Source organism: Saccopteryx leptura, chromosome 5 (genome assembly GCF_036850995.1).
Source record: "Saccopteryx leptura isolate mSacLep1 chromosome 5, mSacLep1_pri_phased_curated, whole genome shotgun sequence".
Classification (NCBI taxonomy): domain Eukaryota; kingdom Metazoa; phylum Chordata; class Mammalia; order Chiroptera; family Emballonuridae; genus Saccopteryx; species Saccopteryx leptura.
Window position 1 is genome coordinate 142,013,612 of NC_089507.1, and position 17,646 is coordinate 142,031,257.

At 55.1% G+C, this 17,646-nt stretch overlaps 1 protein-coding gene across 2 annotated transcripts; it reads left to right on the forward strand.

The window, feature by feature from the left end:
- The first annotated feature begins 12,003 nt into the window (after positions 1–12,003).
- EN2 (engrailed homeobox 2) lies at positions 12,004–17,240 on the forward strand. 2 transcript variants are annotated; one of them, XM_066385186.1, is made up of 3 exons: positions 12,004–12,690; positions 12,798–13,489; positions 16,860–17,240. In XM_066385186.1, the coding sequence occupies exons 2-3, from the start codon at positions 12,799–12,801 to the stop codon at positions 17,174–17,176; spliced, it is 1,008 nt and encodes a 335-aa protein (XP_066241283.1). In that variant the 5' UTR covers positions 12,004–12,690; position 12,798; the 3' UTR covers positions 17,177–17,240. The 2 variants fall into 2 exon arrangements, with proteins under 2 accessions (XP_066241283.1, XP_066241282.1); XM_066385185.1 differs by having other exon boundaries at positions 12,004–13,489.
- The last annotated feature ends 406 nt before the right edge of the window (positions 17,241–17,646 follow it).

Below are 17,646 nucleotides of genomic sequence, written 5' to 3' on the forward strand. Positions count from 1 at the left end.
CACTGACTGCTTAGAGGTCACCTCAGGGGCTCCCCCTCCCTCTGCTGTTGCCTGGGGTGCTTAATCTTTTTCTTCCCTTCCTTCTCTTCCCCTGATGGACTCAGACTCATTCTTCTGGACCCCAGAGCTGTCCAAAAGAAATAAAATGCCACCTCTCTGCAATTGTAAGTTCACTCATAGTCATGAAGAAAACTGAAAAAGAAACAAGTGAAATAAATTTTAATAATATATTTAGTTGGCTAGATCTATCCAAAATACTATTTCAACATGTAATTATCAATAGAGTATTTTATAGTATAGGGGGGGGGGTTGGCCATAAAACTTCAAATTTCAGTGTGCATTTTACACCTCCAGTAAGTCTCAAGCTTGTGCAGTTTACACGTACATGCTTCTAAGTATTCGTCTGAAATACCCGATATGCATGCAGTTAAGGTTGATGTAGTTTCTAGCTGGGAGGCATTCCCATACCCAAGTTGTTTTAAACATATGTGTGCGTTTCTCGGGAGTGCAGCTGAAAATCATGTTTTAAAAAATTGACATTTCAGTTCATTAAAATTAAAATTTCATTCTTGCCCTGGCCGGATAGCTCTGTTGGTTGGAGCGTTGTTCCGTTATACAGAGGTTGCCAGTTCAATCTCTGGTCAAGGCACATACAGAAACAGATCAATGTTTATCTCCCTCGTTCTATCTCTCTCTCTCTCTCTCCTCTCCCTACCCTTCCTTTTTCTCTAAAATCAGTCAATAAAAATAATAATAATAATTCAATTTCTCAGTCCCTCTAGCTGAATTTTGAGGGCTAGTGCCACATATGGCTGAGGGAGAGTGCAGTTCCTCAGCCACTTCAAGTGTCAACATCCCTAATGTCTCCATCTCTCCTCCCATCATCCTTCTGTCTAAAAAAGCGAGTGGGACAGAGGCATTGAAGGCATTGAGGCACAACCCACCCTCTATGTAGCTCTGCTCTGGCTGTCACCCAGCCGGTGGCCCGGGCTCAATAAGGAGCTTGGGAGGCACTGGAGAGGAAGAAGGAAACTCCTCTGTGTGTGGGGGTGGGGCAGCACTGGCACTAAATTGGGGCCCCTGAGCCAGGCTAGGGAGTTCTTCAGGTAGGTGTATCTGTGTGTGTTGGGGAGGGTAGTCTAGGTGGAAGGAACATTTTTCAAAAGCCTGGAAACTAGTATTATTTCCCACCCACTAGGATGGCTACTATAGAAAGAAAGCAAAAAAAAAAAAAAAAAAAAAAAACACAGACAATAATAAGTGTTATCAAGGGTGTGGAGAAATTGGACCCCCCAGTACATTGCTGGTAGAAATGCAAAATGGTGCAGCTGCAGTGGAGAGCAGGATGGCAGTTCTTCCGAAATTTTTAAATATGTAGAATGACCTTACGCCTGGCCTGTGGTGGCACAGTGGATAACATGTCGACCTGGAATGCTGAGGTCACCAGTTCAAAATCCTGGCTTGCCTGGTCAAAGCACATATGGAAGTTGCTGCTTCCTGCTCCTCCCCTACTTCTCTCTCTCTCTCTCTCTCTCTCCCTCCCCCCCAACCCCCTCTAAAATAAATTTTTTTTAATTTAAAATTTTTTAAAATAGAATTGCCTTATGATCTAGCAGTCTCACCTCTGGGTATAGGATCCCCCCCAAAAAAATCGAGAACAGGGTCTCAAAGAAATATTTGCACACCCAGTTCATAGCAGCATTATTCATAATAGCCAAGAGGTGGAAACAACCCAAGCATTCGTTAATGAATGAATGGATACACAAAATGCGGTACCTACACACAATGAAATATTATTCCGTCTTAAAATGGAAGGAAATGCAGCCATATGCTATAACATGGATGAATCTCCAGGACATTACACTGAGTAAAATAAGCCAGACACAAAAGGACATAAACTGTCTGACCTGTGGTGGCACAGTGGGATAAACTGTCGACCTAGAATGCTGAGGTCACCAGTTTGAAGCCCTGGGCTTGCCCGGTCAAGACACATACAGAGCAACTGCTATGATTTGTTGCATCCTGCTTCTCCCCGTCCCCTTTCTCTCTCTCTCTAAAAATCAATAATAAAATCTGAGAAGGAATTACAGTTCGATGGGGACAGAGTTTCAGTTTGGGAAGATCAAGTCCTGGAAATGAAGGTGGTGATGGCCACACAACAGTACGATTGTGCTTGATGTCATTGGGCTGCTGCTTTGAAAAGAATTAAGATGATACATTCAAAACATATATTCATAATTTTAAAAAATTAACCTCATGTCAATAATATATGAAATCAAATTTTCGCTTAGACACACACATAACAATTGTCACTCGTAGATGTTTCTCCTAGCCATCTGAGTGGATGACATTTATACTTCTTAACACTTTGAAGAGCGTCACCATCTCCCAGGCAAGCAGTGATCAGACATGCGGAACTCAAATTTGCCAAGAGGCAAAAATTTCCTTTTCAATCTCTGATGCTAAGTCTTCACTGCTGTCAAAGCCCCAGTGGAACTTGGGTTCTCAGGGGTAATATGGGGTGTGTATGTGTGTGGGGGGGAGTCCGGAAGCTGCAGAGTGCCTGGTGTGTTCAGGAATCAGATGGCCCAAGGCACCCACAGCTGGGGAGGCCTTGAGAGCAGCCCCTAGACCTGGGTGCCAGGCCAGGCTGCCATCAGAGCCATGGGTCAGGAGGGCCACTTGCTCAGGGCAGTGTAGGGAGAGTAGAGCAGTCCCTCCCCTTCACCACCAGTGGATCTCCAACTGGTGAGTGTTAGCCTTCTATCCCCGGCTGCACCTGTGGGGTGCAGATAAACAAAACCACCTACAATTCCAAATATCCAAATGTTTCAAAACCAAAAGTCACTTTCAAATTTCATTTGCTGGCAAAGCCTGGTGGGAACCATTGAGGTAACAATCCTCTGACTATGGAACCGTTACTGTGTCTGATGATGGGCACAGGGCACAGTCAGCACCCACTGGGTCAGGTCCTCCATGGTACCCACACAGAGCTACCTTTACAAAATCAAGGGAGTTCTGGAACACATCAAGAGCAAAGGGACATGGGCCTCTAGCGTCTGCCTCACAAGACCAGACCGTAGTGCAATCTGCGCATTTATTCACTCATTCATCGATGTGTTCATGAAATACTGCTCAGGGCAGCAGTTCTCAAAATATGGTCTGTGCATCCTGGGGGGGGGGTGTCTCTGAGACCCTTTCAGAGGGTCCACATGCAACTATTTTTACAGTGATATTGAGTCCTTATTTACCCCTGTCACTGCTCAAACATTGGCACTGATGTGCAAAAGATGCCAGCCAGTAGAAGAGCTGTCACTTCTGCAGGGGGGGGGGGGGGGGCGCCCTTGTCACCGTGAACCAAAGAGTCAGCAGAAAAGGGAACTCAGTCCCTGTTTTCCTGGGCTTCCACCCCCTAGACCCTGTCCTCTGGTCTCTCTCTCTCCCATTTCAGACCTTGACATCACTTCTACTTTTTCTGCATCAGTGCTGAACCAACGCCCTCCCCCCAGATTTGGGTTTTTTATGAAGGCTAGCGCCACATATGGCTGAGGGAGAGTGCAGTTCCAGACACCCTGCTTCAGTGATTCCCTCCCTGGGCCACGGAGGATGAGAGGGATCACTGAGCGGTAATCCCTCCTAACCTAACCTCTGACCTCTCTTTCCATCCCTTGAAGCAAGTTCCCCAGCCCCACTCCGCGCCCGCCCCCCACTCTCAGCCTCCCCTCCTCCTTCTCCCCTGGACGGAAATATAGCGCATATAGCGCAGGCGTTTCAAGTGCGAGTGTGGGGTGCTCAGGACACCCACGGAGACAGCACTTCTTCAAGGTGCGCGCTTCAGAAACGCAGTGCGGACTTCGTAGCGGGGAAGCAGGTCGCCGTTTGTAGACAGGGCGGCCGGCCTTGCTGACGATCCTGCCCGGACCCACGCCATTCTCCCCCCACCCCCAGTCCCCTCCCGAGCACCGGGAACAAGAAGGAGGCGACAGAAGACTTTACTTAAAAAAGGGGTAGTAGACTTTAATTTAAAAAGTGGTAGTGGGAGAGATTTTGGACTAACAGAGCTGCTTAGCGGTGGAGACCCGCGCGGGGACATCACCGGCCAGGGCTAAGTGATGGCGCCCAGGGGTTCGTGGACGCCAAGAACGCGCGCGGGGGTCGAGGTTGCCAGAAGCTCAGGGTCACTGTGTATAGGCCCGCCTAGGGGCATTCCAGTGGGGAGGGAGCCGAGGACGCAATTTCAGATCGTGGCCCCCACTCCGGGGGGCCCCTCTTGCGCTGAGCCGGGACGAGCGGCTTTGAAGTCGCTGCTGGACTCGGCCCCCTCCCGTGTTCCCGCCCGCGCCTCGCGGATCCGCGTCCCGGGTCGTGCCACCGCTTTGTCGCTGCGCGCTCACTGCCGCGGCTCAGTGGACCACGGCGGCCGAAGGGGGCGGCCTCTGATCTCTGAGCTGCGAAGAGCTCGGCGGCTCATTGACAACGCGCGCCCAGCGGACCGACGCTCCCCGGGGGCTGCGCCTCCCGCTGGAGCTCGTGGGGGGGGGGGGGCACAGGCTCTTAGTTTCGAGAGAAAGCCCGGCCCCCAAGAGTACACCCCACGGCTCCGGGCTCTGATTCCCGGGCCTCGGCTATCGACCCAAGAATCCCGACGGGGCCGAGATCTCCTTCTCGTCAGAAGCGTGGCCAGGACGCAACCCCTTTGCCCTAGTCCCCGCCAGCGATCGCGAGCGCAGATCCCCCTCCCCCGACAGGGCAGGCCCGGAGTCACCGTGCCTCCTCTCTCCCTCTTGGGGCTCGCTGCTTATTCAGATGCGCAAGGGAGGAGACTTGCCTGGGGCTACCTGAGGGGGAGGCTTGCACTCGAAGCTCCCTGAAGGATGCCCTCACCCAAACTGCTGCAGCCGCGAGGTGGGGAGGAGAGTTCGGGGAAGGGTAGAGGAGCCGCGCCCCAACTAAGGCTGCCAATTCTGGAAGGAAGAGACCCAGCCACACCTCAGCGAGCAAAGGCCCGTGCCCACTCATCCCACCGGCACACAGCCCGCTCCGGCCCCCGTGCGCGCGCGGCCAGGCCGACGCACCAAGGGAAATCCAGAGTGGGGCTCCCCTCTCCTCCTCCGGCACGGGGACCTCTTCCCCTCGGCGGAAAGCCCGGTGCTCGCGCTCGCCACAGACACCTCCAGGCGCTCCTGGGTGTTGCCGCGGAGCGGATCCTCCCCTCTGTCGCTCCGCAGAACGGACTAGACCCGTGGGTGCCCGGGAATGTGCCTCGCTCTCTCCAGACCCAAGCAAGGCCTTCCCCACCCCCACGAGCCCGGGAGCCAGAGAATGCGAGGAGCCTCGGTTCCCGGAGACGGAGCTCTCCTTGTGCCCTGGCGCAGGCGGGCGTCACTGCTTCCTTTTTCTCTCGATTTTGTGGGGTTGTTGTCCTGTCTTTCCCCTCCCCCCACCCACCCGATTTTGTGTGTACTGGTTGTTTCCGCTGCTATAAGGAGATTCCCGCCCGGGCAGGATGGCTGAGGCCTGCATTCGGGCTAATCTTGGACCTGAGCAGAAGCTCGCCTGTTTGGCGATCTTGATCAAACATTCGTTCTGACCCGCGACCGCGGAGCGAGGTTTCCAACCGCCCGCGACTGGGTTTTACATACGATTTTCAAGCCTGGACTTTTCCGTGGCTGCTGTCCCACGAGGAGCAGCTGAAGTTGATCTGCAAAGACAGACAACGTAAGCGTCGCGAAACTGTGTCGCTTGTTGGAGGGAACCCGAGGTTTGCCCTGCGGGCACGCTTCCGACTGAGGCGGTCTCAGTCCCCCTCCTAAGCGCGGAGCACCCCCCTCCCAACTTCAGGAACCCCGAGGCGGCGCCTGTGCCCAAGTTAGCCCTGGCAATGCGAAAGTAGGCGCTTAATTAGAGCAGTTTCGCCGTTCTGGCTCCCGGTAGATGGAGAGGTGTAAATCCCCAGGAATTTCAGGGCATTAGCTACAGATGTGGGAAATCCTCGTGCCTCTCCCGTTTCTCTCTGCTAGCCGGTGTTAAGACTCCAGAGGGTATAGAGTTCCCGAACTTTGCCATCGTCCCAGAGGCTGTTGTGTCTTAGGGGATTAACGGATATGAGACACATACAAAAAAGTCCGAAACTCCATCGCGTGAAGAACACCACAAAGAGGCTGTTTGTAGAGAAATGAAAAAAAGAAAAAAAAAAAAATAGGGCCATCGGGAAGGGGTAAGATGGTTTCGGAGGAGAAAGATTATTTCTACGGTGTGTCTTAACTTAAAAATATTGCTCTGGCCTGACCTGCGGTGGTGCAGTGGGTAAACCATCGACCTGGAAAGCTGAGATTACCAGTTCGAAACCTCGGGCTTGCCTGGTCAAGGCACATATGGGAGTTCATGCTTCCTGCTCCTCCCCCTCTTCTCTCTCTCTCTCTCTCTGTCTCCTCTGTCTAAAATAAATAAACTAAAAAAAAATATTGCTTTGATGGGCTTTCCTCCCCCCTCTCCCAAGTGGATGAGACATGGGGGGCTGCAGGTGGAGGGTACTGAGAGTGAGTCCAGGCCCTAAAGGGAGCGAACTCTATAGCTGTCCTGGGAAGGGTGTTTTGGGCCTCAGTCAACACACCCTGAGTGCAGTAAATAGGGCAGGCACCCATCACGCGAGCTGATACCAGTATGAATCCTGACGAATCCTGGTGTGTGCATTCATGGAGCTTAGAACTGAGAGCACTTCTATACTTTTTGCATTGAAATTGACCCTATTGGGGTAAAGTCCCTTTCCCCCCATACTATACTATATATAAAAAGATGGTGAATATTTACCAGTGAGATACACATGCTAAAGAAATGGCCAGCCAAACTTTGTCCAACTCAGTGGATTCAATCAATACTCTAATCCAGTACAGGGAATCCTAAGTGGGGTTCACCATTCAGTGCCACACTTTATCATCAACCCTATTATCTTAATATCTTTCTATTTGGTAAAGGAACAAGGAAATCCATTCTCCCCCAGCCTACTCAGTACACTCTTAAGACATGGATTCCCCCTGTGACACAGCATTCAGTTGTTAATTGGGGGAGGGGGTCAAGGTTTAGATATTTTCTTCCTGAACTGGTCTAAAATTCTCCAGCCACTCAAACTGTATTTCTGAAAATACTGTGAAGTCTGGGGACCAGAGTTTATGGTGCACTAGCCTCTATGCTGACCTGTGCCGTTGGGGAAAGGAAGAAAGGAAACCTCGTACCCTGTGTGAGGGGTAGCAAGTGTTGCCCGAGGTTCTTTTGAAAATCTTGTTTTCCTTCCAAAGGTCAAAGGAAGATGGTGAATCGATGCTACAGAATTTCTTGCATTGTTTGTAAGTAATTGTGAGATGGGAGAGAGTGTCAAACTTTCCTCACAATTCATTATCTCTTTACAGGTTTTTGTTCTGGTTTGGGTGTACTTAGTACCTTCCCCAAACTAGCCTGTTTGCCTCTGGATTATTTAGAATGTGTCATTTTCTCTGGGTCCCTGCCACTCTCCGAGGACATTTCCCTTCCAGGAGAGGTGTTGGGTTTTGGAATTGTTCATATGACTCCTAACTATGATCCTGCAAAGGCTGATCAAAGAAGACCCCAACCAGACCCCATAGCCCTGGTCTCTCCCAGGAAGACACAAGGATGGACCTCCCGCAGGAGTGGCTCGCTCAGTTTCCAGAGGGGCCAAATTTTACTGGGATTAAGAACAGCAGTAGAGTCATTCTTCAGAATCTCCTTTAGAAGCCTCTGTTTTTGGGAGAAAACAGGATATTATAGGTGATTATGCATCGCAGCTTCCACCACTAAAGACGTGCCCACCCTAAGCACAGCTTCCTGGCTTGCCCAGGTTATCCTGGGGGCTGGACATCAGAAAAGTTGGTTTTTTCCCTGTGGCGTGGGCAGGAGAGGCAGTCTTCAGTGGATGCCTCACTCACCTTGCACACCCAGCACCCTAGGAGCTTTGGTTGAGCACAAGCTGCTTCTGCTCCAGCCCTTGGAGCAATGCTTAGACTGGCAATGCCAATGCCCTCCCCCACTCGCCTAAGCCAGGCTTCATGGGTGACAACCCACCCACCAGGTTCTCTGTGGCCACAGGGTGCCTCTGGGGAGCTGGGCCCCCTTGGTCGCCTGGGGAGGGAGAGGCTTCCCCATCCAGAAAACAAGGGGAATGGCTGCTCTCCCCTTTCCTGGCTTGCCTGCCACTGCTGTGTTTAACCCCTTTCTTCCTGGGGTTACTGGTAGGCAGTCCCTGACCCCAGGTCCCCATGTGTTCCCAACCTTGACCCCCAAGTCTGCAGACCTATGATTTGTCCAAAGGTGAGCACAGAAGCGCTATCTTGGTGCCCACGTCCTGCCCCTCCTTTCGGCCTTTGTCTACAGGCTAGGTCACTGTGCTTCCCAAGTAAGCAAAGGTGGCTCTCTGCAGGGCCGGAGATGTTTCTCCCGGCCCAGCCCCAATGTCTCAGCCAGCACCCACAGGGCCGAGGTGGCCCAATGGTGCTCCAGTCTGGGTTTTGTTAGGGTCGAGATTTCACTCTCCAGAATCGTGGGGCACCTCTACCAGCCGGACGCCTGTATGCCCGCAAGCAAATCCTACTGTTATTGCGTTCGCTCCTCTCCTCCCAGGGTCCTCACGTGCATCTAGAGTGTGGGAAGTGAGAGGACAGCAGAGTGGCGGGCAAGGCCACCTTCCTCCAGTTTCCCTTTGAGAAAAAGCGGGAGGCTGGACCTGCAGCCAGGCACCCGGATTCTCCGCAAGCGCCCTGCCACCCACAGTTGTGAGATGTTATTTGTGGCCGGCAGCACCGAGGTTACAAATCCCCCCCCTCCACCACCCTCCCCCCCCCCCCCCCCCGCCCTGGAGTCTAGAAGCCTCTCCCATCTCTGTGAGGCCCCAGGAAGAATGCAGGGCTGTTCTCTGTAAGCGGGCACTCTCCGAACCCCGCCAGAGAAGAAAGGATGGGGTTTCCTAGCCGGAACCTCACTGGGTGTTGGGGACACACACATGGGGGGGGGTGGCTTGCATGATTGCACAGAGAGACCGACCCTGAGGGCCGTAGTGGGTCCAGGTAGGAGAGAGGGCAGCGCGGCTGGCTGGGCACAGAGCCGCGGGGACACGGGCCGCATCTCTGGTTCGGAAACAGAGACTTGGAAATGCAGGCTACCCGTCCGAGCCCCCAGAAAGCTCATCTAGGGCGGTCGCCCAGATCCCGCAGGAGGCCAAGCTGGGCCTCCAAGCACACACGCTTTAGAAGCTTCCAGAAACAGCTTGAGATCTCTGTGTAAGAGAGTCTGTGCAGCTTTGGCCCAAATTGCCAACAGCCTCTTCCCCACCCGACTCCCCAAACCTGGCCATTTGGATAGTGCCTACTTTCAAGGGGTGCTTTTCTGGGATTATTTTACACTGTTTGGGTGGGCTATGGGAAGCCTGAGACACCCTCCTTCATAATTATTTCTATCCTCATTCCTTTCTCTTTCCTCTGCTTCTTCTGCACCTCCGGTGCCACACATCGATCTCCCCACACACACACCCCAACACGCACCACACGGATAGTAATCTAGGAGTTTCCCTCCTTCCTCAGACCAGCATGCTGGTGCAGCCTGGAGACCCCCAGCCCAGGTTGGCCTTGCAATACTCTGCTGTAGGCAGAATTCGTGTTGCAGCCATCATTTGGGGTCCGGGTCGCAGGAAAGCACACAGCAGAAGTCCTGCCTTGGGCTCATTTAATGCTAAGACACTCAGAGGCAACAGTGCCCAAGTAACTGGAAAATATTTCTCAGGAGGCAGTCTAATTGGTTTTCAAGGGAGGACTAAGAAATTTACCTTCTGGAGGGTTTGCAGGAATCAGATGAGCCCTGGGCTCTCCCTCCACCCACTCCACTTTCCGGAGACCCCAAAGTAGTTGGACCTTCCCTAGCTGGTGATGATTTTGGTTCCCGGAGCTGCAGGAAATTTCTCTTAAACCCTAAACATGGGTCAATAGGGTCTTCCCACAAACTTTCTCATACCCATTTTCCTAGGGGCGAGCAAACGATGAGGGTCTCAGTGTTTGAGACTCAGGCAGGGTCCCTGGCAGGTGTGTGTCTAAGCTGGGTAATTTGGTAAACACCCCTCCAAATGGGGTGGGGAGAACGTACAAGGAAGAGATGTGAGTCACCCTATGTGAGAAGTGGCTCGCCTAAGCTGCCTCCAGAGCCTACCCACACCCAGCACCCAACCTGCTTCTACCACCTTTGGGGTATTCCCCCACCCCACCCCACCCCCTCTCCTCCTGCTTCAGTTAACTTCACCCGGAGAGGCTGTAGTGACCATTGTGCCTGGAGCCTGCCGTGGGTGAACAGAGCTGGAGTGGAGAGAAGACAGGACCTGGGTAGGGAGAACTGAGCTGGGGAGGGCTAAAGGGGCTTTCAGACCTCAAGGTCTCCTGGCAATCACATGGCCCGGAGGGTTGCTTGCCCAGACCTTAGCCCATCTCTCCTGGCCTGCCAGCACCCAGTGTCCACCCAGGCCCAGATTAATGGGCCTCAGATGTTTGGCACCCTGTGAATGCCAGGACTAGGGCACCCGACTCCCCTTCCAACTCTCTTTCCACCAAGGGGCACTTTGATGATGCCGCAGCTCTCACATCCCCAGAATTGCCCTGTTGGGTGTTTTTGGAAGTTTGCAAATGTCCATACAAAAGCCTTTTAAATGATGAACAGGCACACTTGGGGTAACAAGGGTGTTGGGGAGACGGGTGTGTGTGTGTGTGTGTGTGTGTGTGTGTGTGTGTGTGTGTGTGTGTCTGCCGCTGAGGCAAGAAGAAAAGAGCACACAAGAAGGAGCCTGAGAGGAGTAGGGAGAGAGGAGGAAACAGAAGTTCAAGGTGGACATCTGACAGCAGCTGGAAAGGAATTTTAGAAAGGGATAGAGAAAGGAGGGAAGAGGAGAAGCAACTACCCCCACCGTTTAATTCCTAACTCCCCTTCCAGATGGGCCCTGCTCTCCTGTGAAACTAGTTTAAAGGATATTAAGACAAAGAAAATGAGGAGAAAGGCCTGGTAGCCCCTCAATTAGGGTTGAGGCTGCGGGGGGGGGGGGGGGGCGTGTGATTGGCTGGGAATTATGTGTATGTGCACTTAGTTGGGGGGGGGACTGCTCTGTGGCACTTTCTCTCCCGTTTTCAAGGTTTGGCTCAACTGTCAGCCCTCCTCTCCTTTCCAAACAAGATGATTCAGCTATAACCCCCACACTCCTTGATTCCCCGCCACTCCACGCAGAGCCCGAAATTGTGCCCCACCCCACCTCTGCTCTTCCGGGTCCACATGCATGTATCATGAGGAGGGATCCCTGGTGGGATCCTGCCGTATGCACGCGCCGCCCTGCACACGCACACACATGCACACTTACAATAAGTGTCTTGCGCGCCAGCTCTGCGTTCAACACAGGAAATCTGCCGGGTCACCAAAGTCAAACATGTAAGTGACAACTTCCCTCTCCAGCAGCAAGGAGCGCGGGCTACAAAAGTCCCTTTGTATCTCGGCAGCTCATTTAATATGATTTATGCATTTTCTTTTGTGTGCAAGGAATTGTGGGATTTTCCCCCACGGTAAACAATATGGAAATGTCAAAAATAGCAAATCCCCCAGCGCTTGTCTGCAGCCTCACACCAGGGTGACCCGAAGAGGCTACTACGGCCGGGGCTTCCTCGATCCCTGAACTGCACTTCGACCGGGAAAGCGCGATCAAGCGCAGGGTACGCGGTCGCAGTCTTGCGGGTTCGGGACTCCCGCACCCGGAGCCGGAGGACGCGGCTGCTTTAAGGGGGGGAGGGGCGAGGGGAGCCTCCTGTCACCAGCGGCAGCCTGCGCGTCACGTGGGCGCGCGGCGACGCGGCCATTGGCCAGAGGCACGTGTCCAGGAGACCGGCCTGCGACGTCACTCGAGGGGGCTCTGTTAAAAATAAGAACAAAATCCAGAGTGAAAGTGTCTCAGGTTGCGCTAAGTGGCCTGGAAATTTCCGAGCCGGCGCGGAGGCCTTGGCGGCGAGGGCGCGCAGACGGCGAGGGAGCGCGGGCGGCCCAGCCCGGCCCGGCCCGGCCCGGCCTCCCGCCTCTTACCCATGCGACTCGGGCCGCGGGGCTCAGTGGGGCTCGGCGGGGGCGCGGCCGCACGCCGGTGGGGCGCCCTGGCCCGCAGCGGGGCGGCGGCCGAGGGCAGCGCAGGCCAGCGGGCTTCCATGTGCGTGCAGGCGGAGGCGGGCGCGCTGACCACTCGCGCCCCGCACTCTCGAGGGCCGGCCCGGACGCGCGGGCGGGGGCGGCCGGGAGGCGGCGGCGGACCCAGTGGGTCCCGGCGGGCGTGAGCGCCGAGGAGTGCGCTGCCTGCATGCGCGCAGCTCTAGCCCTGGGCTGCTGCGGCGGCAGCGCCAGAGCCGGAGGCGGCTGCGCGCGGAGAGGAGCGCGGAGCCGGGAGGCGCCCCGGGTCCTCTCTGGACCATTGTGACTGTCCTGCGCCCGCGTGCGCCGGAGAGGAGAGAGGAATCGGACTCTTTTGAATCTCCTGGCTCTGCGCGCGGGACGACTCTCGGTATTTTCGAATTCAACTCGTGGATTGAAACGGCTGGGTTCTGAGCGCAGCTGGCGACTTGTCGAACTCCAGACCTGGCCGTGGCCACTGCGCACGTCCTCGGAAGACTCGGAGGGGTAGGGGCGCAGGCCGGCCTCGGGGATCTCCGTGGGCGCCACGGGCGGGCCGAGGGCTGATTGGAGGGGAGTCCCCGGAGAACGAATTTGGGATTTGTTGTGAACAGCATGGAGGAGAATGAACCCAAGCCCAGCGAAGCGGTGGAGGCGGTGGACGGGCAGCGGCAGCCGGAATCTAGCCCCAGCGGCGGCTCGGGCAGCGGTGGCAGCCCGGGCGACGCGGACACTGGCCGCCGGCGGGCTCTGATGCTGCCCGCGGTCCTGCAGGCGCCCGGCAACCACCAGCACCCGCACCGCATCACCAACTTCTTCATCGACAACATCTTGAGGCCCGAGTTCGGCCGGAGAAAGGACGCAGGGACGTGCTGTGCCGGCGCGGGAGGAGGAAGAAGCGGCGGAGGCTGCAGCGAAGGAGGCGCTGGAGGTGCGGAGGGAGGCAGCGGCGCGGGCGGCGCGGGCAGCGCCGAACAGCTCCTGGGGTCCGGCCCGGAGCCCCGGCAGAGCGCGCCCTGTACGCCAAGTGCCGGCGGACCGCTGCCCGGAGGCGGCGGTGGTGGCGACTCTCCGGGAGACGGGGAAGGTGGCTCCAAGGTGCTGTCGCTGCACAGCGGCGCCAAGAAAGGCGGCGACCCCGTCGGCTCCCTGGACGGGGCGCTCAAGGCCCGCGGCTTGGGCGGCGGCGACCTGTCGTTGAGCTCGGACTCGGACAGCTCGCAGGCCAGCGCCAACCTGGGCGCGCAGCCCATGCTCTGGCCGGCTTGGGTCTACTGCACGCGCTACTCGGACCGGCCTTCTTCAGGTGAGCCCGCTGGGAGCCCGCGGCGCTGCGGGGGCGGCGTTGGTTACGGGATCTAACCGGGAGGAAGAAGACCCCAGGACACCGTCCCCTCCTCCCCCCAACACACACAAAGACGAACACACAGCGACATTGTGTGCGGCTAACGCTGGCCCGGGCTTCGGCCAGGAGGAGAGGGGGCAGGATCAATTCGCCCGGGTGTACAGACTTTTTAGAACGGCAGGAGCGACAGGACCTGTTCTCTCTCTCTCTCTCTCTCTCTTTCTCTCTCTCGCCTTTGGGGCTTCTAGGTGCAGCCCTTAGCCCCCTACCCAGGATGGAGTTTATTTGGTGGGAATAGGGTGAGGGGGTGGCTGGAAGACAGTCCCAGACGCGCACCGCTCAACCCCTTCTCGGGTCCTTCCAACTCCATCCAGACCCGGAACCCACGCGAAGCCCACCCCCAGACCTAGATTCACCCTGCGACCCAGAAACCCCAGAACCCCAGATGCGGCCAAGGAAGAAAGAGCGTGGCTGCCGCTCCTTCCTCGCCCTTCGCCTGCTGCCGAGGGGGTGTGTTGGGGGGGGATCCGGCCCGGGAGGGGGGGGGACGACAGAGGTACCCGTTGCGCTCAGCTGGGTTGGATTTGCTAAGCCCATGACGGAGAGGTGCAGCACCCATCTCTCCTACAGCGTGGGTGGGGGGGGGGGCGCAGTACTCTCGTAGAAGGGAACCGTTAGGTTTCCCGGGGCTGCTTCAGGGTTGAGACAAAGCGGATTTCGGAGAGGACGTGTGCAGAGGTGCTGGGTGTATTTTTTTTTCCCCATAGGTCTGGGATTTTAAAAAGCGAAGTCCAAGTCCTGTGAAAACATCAGCCAGCCGCGTGAGATGCGGGTCTGCGGCTGCAACCCGCCATTTAGGAACAGACTCCATTTGTCCCGGAGCTGGTAGCTCCAACTGGACCCCCTGCCCCCTTGGAACCCTCAACTGTTTTTGCGGGGGTCATTTACCCAGACCACAGCACAACCGAGACACCCCTTGGCTGCCTTCCCACAGAAATGTTGTGTGTCTGTCTCTAATGAAACCCGAATTTCTCTAGTTAAATCTGAAATTTGCTCCATTGTTCTTGCCTCCCTCCTTTGTTAATATTTAATTAACATATAGGCTCACAATGGGGCCGGCGGCGAGGAGCCTCTGCCGGCTTTGTGCGGCCCAAGTCGCAGCCCGCCAGACCCCAGTGGCCCACAGGGGCTAGGTAGCTTTGGTTTGAGTCTCTGGTCTTCCTGGAATTAAAAAACAAAACAAAACAAAACAAAAAAACCCCTGTAAGATCGTGTTTATGTTTCTTGGCGTTTAAGAAAAGAGCAAGGCAGAGAGTTTTCTTGCTGAGGTTTGGTTCTGCTTCTCAGACTCCTAAGTGTTTCGTTTTGAAAGAAAATCCAGGAAGAAAGGAAACAAAATTCTGCTTTCCGGGAGATTTTCCTTTCCATAAAATAGTGTGTGTGTGTGTGTGTGTGTGTGTGTGTGTGTGTGTGTGTTTGCGGGCTGATGCGTATCTGCAGGAACCCCAGGATAAGGGTTTGGAGGATAAGGAACTCCATCCTGGGGGTGGGTGGAGGGTGGGAGGGATTGGAGACCCAGGACGGGGCTGCTGGAGCTGGAGGCTGCGGTCCATTCAGCAAGTGGGGGCCACCCTGGCCTTGCAGAGCCACCTCCTGTCCGCTTTCACTACGCTGCGGAGCCGGCCTACTGCCCGGAATCCGTGCGCCCCGGTCAAGGCCAGGCCCGCGCCCGCTGGGCTGGCACCCTCGGTGGGAGCGTGGGAGCGATGGTGACTGGGAGTGTTCGATGCATTGGGATGCGGGCAGGAGTGTGAGTTTTATACTAAAAGACTGGGAGTTTAAGTGGCTCAGCGGCTCTTGGTGTCCCCTCTCCGGTGCTCAGAACCCTTCTTTGGGAGTTTGCTTTCCCCTGAGAGTGCACTTGGCTGGCTGGGTCAAAGGCGAGGCAGTTCTCTGCACTCACACTGGGTCCCCGGACTCTCCCAAACCCCTCAACACAATCCGGAACTCTCTCACACACACACACACACACACACACACACACACACACACACACACACACCGTTCCTGTCAGGAGAGCCCCACCCAGTGAGATATTGAGGCTTTTCAGGGTGGCCCCAGGCAGCCCTCTCAGCCCTGCAAGGTTGGTTGGAGATGGAGGTAAGAACCTGTAATTCTTGCTTCCTGAGGTCTCTAGCCTTCTGCAGTCCTCAGCCACAGACACCTCGGTAGAAGTTGGAGTCGGGAGCTCCCCAAAGCTGATTGACTCACTCACTTAACAGATTGAGACCCAGGGGTCCAGTCCTGCTCCCTCCTTCACCCCAACCTCCGACCAGCAACCTTTATGGCCTCTACTCTTCGAGGGAGTTGAGCGTAATGGAACAAAAAGGAAACGCTTCCCTCTGAGCCCCTAACTCCGGCCTTTTCAGATGCCTTACTACCACAGTCCCAAGCCAACTAACTCCAAGTGCTGTGAGGTGTCCTAGAGGGAGGGCGTGTGGATGGGGGTCAGAAGTGGGAATTTTCTGCCCCCAGGCAGCTCGGCTCCCTGTGGTCTGCAGTCCTGGGAAAGGGGCAGACCTCTGAGGTCAGCTTCCCGGCAGGGACAGGCTCACTCTTCCATGCTGGGGGACTGAGGGGACTAGGTGCTGCTGCTGTTGGAGGGGGGGCTGGGACTGGCAGGGCTGCTTCCCCACCCAGAGGACACCTGTGTGCCTGTTCCTTAAGGAAACAATGAACTTGGGCCCACAGGGCCATTGAGGCAGGCAGAAAGAGGTTTGGGTTGGAGGCAGATCTCTGGGACCCTCCCATCCTCAGGACCCACCTACCCCTGGCCCTCACAGCCCTTGCACCCTGTGGGGGAACCCTGTAGGGTTCCTGTGGGTGCTTCCTGCCACTCTAGCCCCCCCCCCCATTCTTTCCCCTCACCTCTCGCGCAGCATCTATGTCCAGGCTGTCGTGATTCCCAGTCAGAGCCCCAGAAAGGGCTAGAAAAAGCTACACCAGGAAGTTGTGAGGTTTGCTTTCCTGCAGGAGTTTCCCATGAAGTCGGCCCTATAGGCCCATTCCCACCTTCACCCAGACTTCATCTGCTCATAGGCTCACTCCCCAAGGGTGGGTCAGGGAGGTGGGTTTGAGCCCACTTCCAGTCTGCCCCACATCCACGCCCAAATCTAGCCCCCCCCCACCTCAGGTCATCTGGGCGACCTTGGGCACCTCCCTCTCGCAGCCTGCATCCTTCGGTGTCTCTGGGGGTGACCCACGTCTGAGCCAGCAGGCAAGACGGCAGCCCTCCTAACTCATGTTTTCTCTCTCCTCCCTGCCTCCCCAGGCCCCAGGTCCCGCAAACCAAAGAAGAAGAACCCCAACAAAGAGGACAAGCGGCCACGCACGGCTTTCACGGCGGAGCAGCTGCAGAGGCTCAAGGCCGAGTTTCAGACCAACAGGTACCTGACAGAGCAGCGGCGGCAGAGCCTGGCCCAGGAGCTCAGCCTCAATGAGTCGCAGATCAAGATCTGGTTCCAGAACAAGCGCGCTAAGATCAAGAAGGCCACGGGCAACAAGAACACGCTGGCAGTGCACCTCATGGCACAGGGCCTGTACAACCATTCCACCACCGCCAAGGAGGGGAAGTCGGATAGCGAGTAGGCCGCGCAGGGTGCCTGTCTCCATGTGCGCTGAACAATGCAATAATTTAAAGTCTTTTTTTTTTTTTTTTAAAAAGGGCCAGTGTATAAATATTATACCAGCATTCCTAGTGAAAAAAAATCGTGTATTAGCTACGGTTCTGCAATATTCTATGTGTATATAATTTACAGGTGATGTGAAATCCAAACTATCTGATTATAAAATAATTTTTTATTTTTTTGTGTTTATAAGATTATGCTAATTTTATGATTTTTTTTTAATTTTTGCTAAGGGGGCTGCTTAGGATATCCTATTTTTTCTTTTTTCTTTTTTTTTAATCCCCTAAGCTTCATCATTATGGGACATGGGACACTGTTTTCTTTTTTTAATTTCAAAAGAAGAAAAAAATTAAAACCACTTGCTGAAGTCCAAAGATTTTTTATTGCTGCATTTCACATGACTGTGAACCGAATAAATAGCTCCTACTTGGT

Bases quoted from the DNA above. Each gene is read 5' to 3' on its own strand.
- EN2 (XM_066385185.1), top strand. From the start codon at position 12,799: ATGGAGGAGAATGAACCCAAGCCCAGCGAAGCGGTGGAGGCGGTGGAC. The intron at 13,490-16,859 runs GTGAGCCCGCTG...CTGCCTCCCCAG, and splicing joins CTCGGACCGGCCTTCTTCAG to GCCCCAGGTCCCGCAAACCA.